This window comes from Malus domestica, chromosome 11, assembly GCF_042453785.1.
Source record: "Malus domestica chromosome 11, GDT2T_hap1".
Lineage (NCBI taxonomy): Eukaryota > Viridiplantae > Streptophyta > Magnoliopsida > Rosales > Rosaceae > Malus > Malus domestica.
The window spans coordinates 17457981-17468197 of record NC_091671.1 but is presented as its reverse complement, the minus strand read 5'-3'; the positions used below and the strand labels follow the sequence as shown (position 1 = coordinate 17468197).

Below are 10217 nucleotides of genomic sequence, written 5' to 3'. Positions count from 1 at the left end.
CTCTCTCTCTCTCTCTCTCTCTCTCTCTCTCTCTCTCTCTCTCTCTCTCACCGTACGGACAAGAACCCAAAATCCCTCAAAACATCACGGATCGACGTCAATAAGGTGAGTTTCTTCAACCTTGCAACCTCCTGAGTTGAATGGTATCATTCTTGGAACTTAGAATCTTCGATATCGCGTGAAATCCGAACCCCAGTTTGATGTCACTGTTCATGCACATGTGAATTGTTGATTTTTAGGGAATTCTAAGCTTACAGGGAGCTTAGTGAGGTCCCAAGGAAGCTCGGAGTGCTTAGTTTGAAGGTTTGGGATGTCGGGATCGCCGAGTTCGAAGTTGGCCGGTTTTCTTGGAATTTCTCTGGTGAGATTTTGTATGTTTTGAAACCTTAAAGTAGTGTAACGTGATTCTACATACTTAGGGCTTCATTTTGATATAAAATACGTAGAAAATGGTGGAGAAATGACGGAGAACAAGGAGATTGAAAAATCTCCAGTTTTCCGACGATCGGCAAAACCAGTCTAGCGACTGGAGGAAGAAGGTGACGCGCGTGGGGGCGCGTGAGTTCGTGTCCCTCCCGGCGCGTGGGGGCGCGTGCAGCCTCGAATTTTTTTTCAAAAAATACCTCGACATCCGTGACGTCGAGTAGGTCACTGTGGTATATTCATATACCCAAATTGAGCATCGTATGAGAAGTTATTTTGAATTGTCGGTTATGTGCTTTAATTAACGTTTTTATAGTTGTTTCGCATATAAGTGATACCTATCCCAAGGACGAGTGCATTCAAGGACGTCACGGGGGTTACGACCTTTCAACTTATCAGTGAGTGGGCAGTTATTTTCTGTTATTACCTATATACTACTGAATTTCCCAAAAATCGAATTTAAATGAAAGTATGTTTTTAAAATGTCATGCATGCATATTATGAATTATATGAATTAGTAATTGATGCACATATATGTGAAATGGTGTTGTGGACGCACATGTGAGTATCATGTGAGTTTATGTTATTCATTTGAACTATTGATGATGTGAATTGTGTTGAGAGCTCATAACCTGAACCCTTGTTGTTAGTGCTTATATTATTCACCCCGCACCACACGCTCACCTTGGATCCAAGTAGGTGCATGTCGTACAGTCCATGAGAGGGTTCCGACATGTCATACAGACCATAGAGTGGTTCCGACTGTACGTGATTTTAGATTATTATACAGCTGTTGATGAGAAAAGCACTAGAGCGTATTCTTACACATTTCTTATTGTACAGACTACTTCAGGTAGTTCCGATTTATGTGCAGAGTAGGGCCATACAGGTCACTGCGGTGACTCCGGTTGGATGGGATATTGAGCTTTAGAATTAACCGTACAGGACCAACTGCAGGGTCTCCGGTTGATTCCTTATTTCACCTGTTATAATGTTGCATTCTTATTCTGTTGTTGACATTTATTACATGGCATACCTTCTGATTTTTGATTAAGAATTGTGATTTGAGATATATGAAGATCATATGCATATTATGTTATTTTCTGGGAAAGTATACAGGTTTTACAGCGAGGGGTTGATAGGAATTTATAACGCACCACAAAGTAGCACACAATAATCCTATTAATTTTCCTTATTAACACTAAGATTTGTCAATTGTAGCATATGAAAATAAGGGTCTTTCCCGCAGAAGATTGTTTTATCCAAATACTTAAAAATGTCACAAAAACAGGGTGGCTGTCTCCACTGACCAGCCACCGAACAATAATTATTAAACTAACTTACACTTATCCAAATGCAACGACATTTTATACACATAAACTAGACACACAGTACGACAGTCTCACAAAATTTTGGGATTTTTGGAGTTGATTTTCTATTTAAATTAAATCGTACAAAAACAGTACAGAAACAGATTTTAAATAATACCAATAGATTTTAATTCACAAGTTAAGAAAACGAGTTAGGGGACATGCTATCCACCACCAAATAATCATGCAAACATGTTATGTTTCATTCAAATTCCTTTTATTTCCGGATGAAGATGCTCAAGTTGGCTCAATGTTAGAACACAACCTATTACTCTTTCTTACGTAGTATGTTAAGAGAATGACGTTTTCAACTTAACTTAGTCCCTAGCATGCAATCTAGAATGGTGTGTTCATAGATTTAACAAGTAGAAATCATTAAGAATAAAAAGAGTTTGAGTCATCACAAGGCATCGTAAGTACTGATGTTGTCTTACTTATCCTAGAAATCGTTTCACATGTTAACCACAATTAACAAGTGCTACTCTAGAACATATGTAGGTCCTCATTCAACAAGGGCAGGCAGACATATATTCATAGCATTAAAATCCTAGATATGCTCACGATGTATGCATCCATAGAAACACATAAAGAATTTATCAATGACATAAGTAGTGAAACAATTTTCATCCTTTCATAAAAGTCATTCAAACAAAATATCACAACAAACATACAATCATATTCGGGGCTTCAAAACAGCCCCTAACTACTAAAAATTAGTTACACATTATTATCAAATTAAACCAAAAGTAAAATATAAGTTTGGAAAGATTTAACCGGGAGAGAAGACAACTTTGCTCTCTCCCTCACACTGTCACTTTCCCTGCCTTCCTGCCCACTTCTGTCCTTCTGCTCGAGCTGCCAAGGGGCAGCTTTCTGCTTCTCTCTCTTTTATTCTTTTCCGCACCCTCCTGCCTCTGCTCTCTGCCCTTTTTATTTCTATTTTTTTCCTGCCTTTGCCGTCTCTTTCTCTTGGTCTCTCATCATTTCTTTTATATTTCTTTTCTTTTTCTTAGCAGTCGTGCTCTCCCACTCCTTTATGTCTGCCATGCCCACTATTTCTACCTATTTTATTTCTTTTGCTTTTCACTCAAGTCAGTGCCGCACCACTTCTTCTTTTCCTTTGATTATTCCTCCATGAGTCCATTATTTCTGCTCCCTTGTCTTTTATTTTCTTTTCAGCACATTTTGTTTGAAATTAATCCTAAAACAAAATTAATTATACATTAACACAAGGTAAGGTAAAATGCCACAATTTTAACATAAAAACATCACAAAGATTTTAGAAATGGATGGTATAAATGCATGAAATATATGAGTGATCAAATACCCCCAAACTTACATTTTTGCTAGTCCTCGAGCAAAATAAAGAAAATATGAAAAAGTAATAACATGAAAAAAAACATTAGCTTCCCTCTATGTGACCCTCATAGAATTTCATTCAAGAAAACAAATCATCAAGAACCATAGCTAGCATCAAGGAACTAATCCAAGTTCATCTTCCTTATTCAAATATTAGCAGTAATCTTTGAATCATCCTTGAAGTGTAGTGTGTGAGATAGCCATGCTAATGCAATTTCAAAATTTTTATATTTTTCAAATCATCATATGCAAACTAGCAACATTCTCACAGGATATACACTCAATCACACATGTGTTTAGTTTAAATGTGTTTCGCTCAAAGAATCAAATGTGAAATTTCTACCATAAGCTTGCATAAAGATCTCATCTCCACAATCATAATTGCAAAACTTAAATCAAGAGGACTTTTATTGGATGTAATGAGGTTTAGGGAGAGGGTTATTGAAATGAAAGAATAGGTAAACACAAGTTCCAAGCTACATTGCAAGCAATTCTTTTCTTTAGATTTATAAGAACTCAATCTTTCCAACGATTCTTTTAGCACCTCCAACCACACCCTTAAACTGAAACTTGAACAACTTTTTATTTTCTTTGTGTACAATCTTTCTTTTTCTTTTTCTTTTCTTCTCTTTTTTTTTTTTTTTTTTTTTTTTTTTAATACAAACATGAAATACCCCCACACTTATTCTTTTGCCAAACACCTTCAAAGTACTTCACAAACGTTTCTCATAAGACAATCTCGCATTGCTCGCTTGGAAAGGGTAAGGAAAAATGTTTCAGGTATAAGGGTAAACATATCTGGTGATAAGAAATAAAAGGCTCAACATACACGGCTCAAATTGGCAATCTAATGATATCATTTTTATTTGGGAAACATGGTTATTTGGGCCATAGTGGTAAACCTAATGCCTCTATCATTTCCAAGTTCATGCAATCAATGACAAACATTTCGAAAGATCGTTACGCAAGTTCTAGAGATGTATCTCACATAAGTTCATCACACATGAAAGAATAGGAGTGTATGAAAAATGCACACACTTTCAATCAGCTCAAAAACTCACATAGGATGTATATGGTCACTAAATTCACATATGAAGCTTTAAGTCATACTTTAGTTTCACATTAACAAGGCTATGTGCATTTGGTTTTTCAAAGATGGTCAAACATGTACAAAACTAACAAGAGAATTAGGAATTTCACAAAACACATGTTAACTAAGTTCTTGATGATCATGGTTCAAATTTGATCCAATTATATCATTGGGTCGGGAAACTAACAAAAATCTAATTCAAAACAATAAGGGAAACAAGACAATATTTTTGGATTTTTAAATTTTCCGATATTTTTTTTTTAAATTACAAAACAAAACTAATTAAGAAAACAAAAAACAACAACACGGAAACAAATGAAACTCGTTCGTAGTTGAAGGTACAAAAAAATTTCAATTTGGTCATTTTTTATACTCTTTACCCCCAAACTTAAACTGGACATTGTCCCCAATGTCAGAAAATACTATAATGCAAATAAAAATAAATAAATAAATAAATAATAAAAAAAAACAAAATAAAGCAATTGGACTGAAAACTTCCCTAGTTTGCAGTAAAATCAAGCGATGACCCCCCAAACTAAAATTCTACAATCAACTTCAAGGGTGAAAATAACCAAAAGTTCCTGCAAAGAAAAGAAATAATTCAGTTAAGTAACACAAGAAATAATGCAAACGAAAAATTGAAAATCACGATAAAAGACAATGAATAGAACTAATAAGTGATCATTGGTCGTGCTTGTTGACTTTCCACAGCTTTCCTCTTGAACTGGGTGACACTTAGCTTTTTACTTGCAAGTGATGATTTGATGATATTGTACGGCGAGGCTTTGCTCTTTGGCGATGTTGTTGAAGCTTCTTGAGTTCTTCAACTCAGATTCCTTCTGCTCTCGAGTTGATTGTGCAGGCTCAATTCCTTATTTGTTCTCCAAGCAGATGTGGCAGCTTCTCTAGTTCTTCAACTCAGACTCCTTATGCTGGGTTGATTGTGCAAGCTGCATTCTTCTCTGCTTGTTTCTTCTGCACGTTGTCTCCACATGCTGCTGGTATCATTTTCGATTGCCTTATCTGTTCTACAGGTAGATGTGGCAGCTTCTTTGGAAGTACATCAGCAGTGGAAGACGAGTACTCGAGAGCAATTTCTCCATGTCCTGCAGGTTAGAACAAAGACAAGGAAAAGGACATGGAGAATGCATGATATGAGATACTCTTGCTTTCAACCTTCATGATATGAAATACTTTTGCTTTGGATAGGTTGTTTGCAGAGGTACCCCAAGGAATAAGGAAAACTGAGTGACTCGAGAGGGTGTGTTGGAAATACATTCTCGGAGATGAAGAAGTGTTGAGAGGGTGTGCCTTTGCTGTGGAAGGCGAAGGTAGATACTTATAGGACTTTTCTTCACAACCGGAACTATTCCCTCACTCATTGTCGGCAGCCGGTGGATGGATGAATAGTACAAATTACGCGCTTTCTGACAAAGCTGCCCGTAATTTCCGTAAAACTGCCAGTTGCATGTGACGAGTGACGACACGTCTGGACAAATTGATCTTTTGAAATCCGGGGTTCGGCTCGTGGTTTCTGAGCAAGCCCAAATTTTAAGAAATGAAACGCCTATTTTGAGAAAAGAATCCGGCTTTTGAGAAAGGAGCCCCGACTCTTTGATTTGCAAGAGGACGCCTCTTTTTCTGAGGAGCGCCTCTTTGATTTCTTCTTTTTATAGAGGCGTTAATTTTGTTCCACAACACACTTGAGCTCCCTCCTGTAAACACTCCCTTCTTGCACTTCCGAAATCTTAATCTGTCCGATCTCTTCTTTCTCAACACCTTCAGAAAATGTCTGGCCCTTCCGATCGTCGTTTTGACTTGAACATTGGTGAAGAGGAAGCTCCGCCTTCACCAGACAACATATGGCACCCATCCTTCATATCCCCTACCGGTCCCCTTACCGTGGGGGATTCGGTGATGAAAAATGACATGACCGCTGCGGTGGTGGCCCGGAACCTTGTCACCCCCAGAGATAACAGACTGCTCGCTAGACGGTCTGATGAATTGGCGGTTAAGGAGTCTCTGGCTCTTAGCGTGCAGTGTGCGGGTTCTGTGTCCAACATGGCCCAACGCCTATTTGCTCGAACCCGTCACGTTGAATCGTTGGTGGCTGAAATACAGAGTCTCAAAGAGGAAATTAGAGGACTCAAGCATGAAAATAAACAATTGCACAAGCTTGCACACAATTATGCCACAAACATGAAGAGGAAAATTGACCAGCTGCAGGAAAATGATGGTCAGATTTTACTTGATCACCGGAGGTTTGTGGGTTTGTTCCAACCGCATCTGCCTTCGTCTTCTGGGGCGGCACCGCGTAGTGAAGCTCTAACTGATCAACCTCCGATACCTCCTCCTTCCGTGGCCCCGCCGACTGCTGAAGCTCCGCCGACTACTCCTAAGTAGCCTATGTGAAGGCTCCCTCTTGTATTTATCTGCTTAATGTTCCTTTCGTTTTCATGAATGTACAAGTACTTTGCAAGAAGTTGTGGTAGAGATTGCAACATCATTACCTGCATAAAGGAACAAAAGTAGGACTTAAACACACAAACCAGAAATCACGAGAAAAACAGAACAAGAACATTTAAAATTATTCAAAATAAAGATGAAAGATAAAAAGCTTGGGTTGCCTCCCAAGAAACGCTTTCTTTAACGTCTTGCAGCCGGACGATGCCTCCAGTACTCATCCAAAGGGAACTGGTTCTTGGAGAGGTACAACCTCCACATCATGCTCGGCAAAAGGCTCGTAATATGGCTTGAGTCTATGTCCATTCACTTTGAACATGTAACCGGTCTTTGCACTTTGGATTTCCACGGAGGATGCCATTTGGACTGTGCAACGCCCATTTGATCAATGAATGGGAGTGGAAAGTGATCCTTGCGTGTGGTGCTATTTATCTTTCGATAGTCTGTACAGACTCTCCAATTGCTATCTTTGATATCTGCAATGCTCCAAGTTATGGCAGTTTTGTGATCCTTCAGTTCCCGGATCAGTTTTTCCCCCTCTTCTATTGAAAGTTGTGACGATATGATGACCGGTAATGTTTCATCCTCTCCCAAAAATGCATACTTCAAATGTTCAGGAATTGGTTTAAGCTCCAATTTGGGTGCCTGAATCACAGAAGGAAGAGTTTTTTCGTTAGAAGTAGGAAGAGAAATAAAATAGGAAGAACACTTACCACGAATTGGTGAAAGAGACTCAAGATCTGCCATAGTCTGAATTAATTCTTCATCAATGTGCTCGAAAGTATTAAGCTTTTCATGTGTAATGCTATGCACTAACACCTTTTCTAAATTACCTTGTCCCACACTTTCATTAAAACAATCCTGCACAAAATAGTCAAACGCATCAATAGAGAAACAAGATTCAAAATCATTAGGGTACCTCATAGCATCGAAGATTCTGAATTTGACAATTTCTCCATCAATTTCCATGGTCAAGGTACCATCATAGACGTCAATCTTTGTACGTGCCGTTCTAAGGAATGGTCTTCCCAATATAAGAGGAAGTGCAGTAGGCATAGGGTCATGTTCCATCTCAAGAACAAAAAAATCAGCAGGAAAAATAAGCTCATTCACTTGCACAAGTACATCCTCCAATAAGCCTTTCGGATATCTATTTGAACGGTCTGCCAACTGGATTATTACCTTTGTTTCCTTCAACTCTCCAAGGTTCAATGATTCATACACTGAATATGGCATCAGATTGATGGATGCCCCCAAATCACACAATGCTCTCCCAAACTATTTCCCTCCAATTACACATGGAATGGTAAAGCTAATTACACATGGAATGGTAAAGCTACCGGCATCCTTCAACTTTGGTGGTAGCTTCCTTTGCAAAACAGCTGATGCTTCCTCACTTAATGCCACAGTTTCTTGATCATTGAATCTCCTCTTGTTTGTACAAAGCTCTTTAAGGAACTTTGCATACTTGGGCACTTGTTTTATGGCATCTAAAAGAGGTAAGTTCATTTGGACTTTCCGGAAAGTATCCAAGATTTCCTTATCAGTTTGCTCTTTCTTTGACTTCATAAACCTGCGAGGGAAAGGAATAGGGACACATGAGTTAAATGAATTTTGAATTTCTTTTCTTACAGTATTAGAATTTTTTTTGTTTAATTCAACTGCTTTAGAAGACTTTTCAATTTCTGTTGAAGCTTCATCTTGCTCAAGATTTTTGGTTTGTAACTCCCCTTGTTGCATCCTTGGATGCTCAAAAACTTCTTTTCCACTCCTTAAAGTCATAGCATTTAATTGCTCCGCATTTGGATTTGTCACAGTTTGGCTTGGTAACCTTCCTGGTTGGTGTTGTTGCCCCATCAAACTTGCTAACTGACTCATTTGGCGCTCAAGGTTTTCAATTGCTTTGTCTGTTTTCTGTTGATGAGATTGAGTAGAGTTAGCTAAAGAAGCAATTAAATCCTTAAGAGACTTACTTGGAGCTTGTTGTTGTTGAGGCTGAAATGGTGCCTGCGGTCTTGCTTGAAAGAAGCCAGGCGGACGGTTATAATTGTTGGGAACAGATTGTTGTCCATTGTCTTGATTGTTCCATTTTAAGTGTGGATGATCGCGCCACCCTACATTATAGTTGTTGGAGTATGGATCATACTTTTGCCTTTGTTGCCCTTGAAACCCTCCTAACGCATTAGCTTGCTCAAGACCACCTTGATCCATCAACGAAGGGCACATGTCCGTGGCATGTCCCATCATTGAACATACACCACACACCTGTTTTGGAGCCACAATAACCTGTTGCACAAGATTAGTCAAGTTAGCTAATTGTAATTCAATACTAGAATTAGCACTTACCTTGTTAACTTTCTTAAAATGTAGCTCATCTCTCCCTCCAAATTGTCGTGTGTTGCCAGCAATGTTCTTTAATAATGCCTTAGCATTTATTGGTGTCTTGTCCATGAATGCTCCTCCACTGGCTGCATCAAGCATTATACGATCAGTACCACATAATCCTTCATAAAAATACTGTATTAAAAGATGCTCTGAAATTTGATGATTAGGACAAGATGCAACCAAATGTGTGAATCGCTCATAGTAATCTCCAAAGGGCTCTCCATGTTGTTGTCGGATTGCACATATGTCTTTCCTTATGCTTGCAGCTTTGGTGGCTGGAAAATATTGCTCCAAGAATGCTTGCTTCACCTGGTTCCAGGTGTTCATTGATCCCGGGGGTAAATTGTAAAGCCACTCATTTGCCTTGGCTTCTAATGTAAATGGGAATGCCCTCAATTTGACTTGCTCCTCATCCACATTTGCTGGTCTCATTCCTGAGCATACCACGTGAAACTCCATGAGATGCTTGTTGGCATTCTCTGTTGAGAAGCCATGGAACTTAGGCAAGTAGTGAATCATGCCGGACTTAAGCTCAAATCCTCCTCCTGCATTTGGGTATGTGATGCACAATGGTTGTTGATCCGTATTTGGCATTGCCAACTCCCTCAATGTACGGTTATCAGCCATGCCTTCTTGTGGTTCCTTCTCCTCTTCCGAACTTAAATGTGGTGGAGAAGATGGTGGTAAAGACACCGATACACACTTTTGCTTGATTTTTCTCTGAAGCTTTCGAAATGTTCGTTCAATCTCTGGATCGTAGGAAGCTAGATCAATGCTCTTAGACTTTCGAGTATGCATGTACTACAAAGAGTACCTGAAATAAAAACAAAACCAAAAACACTAAATAGACAAGAAATAGAAAATAATAAAAATAAATAAAAATAACAATAATAAAAATAAAATATAAGCAATCAGAAATAACAATCCCCGGCAACGGCGCCAAAAATTTGATAGGAATTTATAACGCACCACAAAGTAGCACACAATAATCCTATTAATTTTCCTTATTAACACTAAGATTTGTCAATTGTAGCATATGAAAATAAGGGTCTTTCCCGCAGAAGATTGTTTTATCCAAATACTTAAAAATGTCACAAAAACAGGGTGGCTATCTCCACTGACCAGCC

General features: G+C 38.6%; 1 protein-coding gene across 1 annotated transcript; it reads right to left on the bottom strand.

Moving 5' to 3' along the window:
• Positions 1-6575: 6575 nt before the first annotated feature.
• Positions 6576-9888, bottom strand: LOC139189460 (uncharacterized). The gene is made up of 7 exons (XM_070808416.1): positions 9052-9888; positions 8381-8991; positions 8046-8278; positions 7625-7928; positions 7539-7566; positions 7159-7350; positions 6576-6752 (listed from the first exon to the last, which is right to left on the bottom strand). The coding sequence occupies exons 1-7, from the start codon at positions 9886-9888 to the stop codon at positions 6576-6578; spliced, it is 2382 nt and encodes a 793-aa protein (XP_070664517.1).
• Positions 9889-10217: the final 329 nt, after the last annotated feature.

What these genes read in the sequence shown, in the direction of transcription:
- LOC139189460 (XM_070808416.1), bottom strand. Translation starts at nt 9,888, where the DNA reads ATGCATACTCGAAAGTCTAAGAGCATTGATCTAGCTTCCTACGATCCA. An exon ending in ACCAAAGTTGAAGGATGCCG is followed by an intron (nt 7,929 to 8,045) that starts GTAGCTTTACCA and finishes TGCCATATTCAG; the next exon opens with TGTATGAATCATTGAACCTT. An exon ending in AGAATCTTCGATGCTATGAG is followed by an intron (nt 7,567 to 7,624) that starts GTACCCTAATGA and finishes TATTTTGTGCAG; the next exon opens with GATTGTTTTAATGAAAGTGT.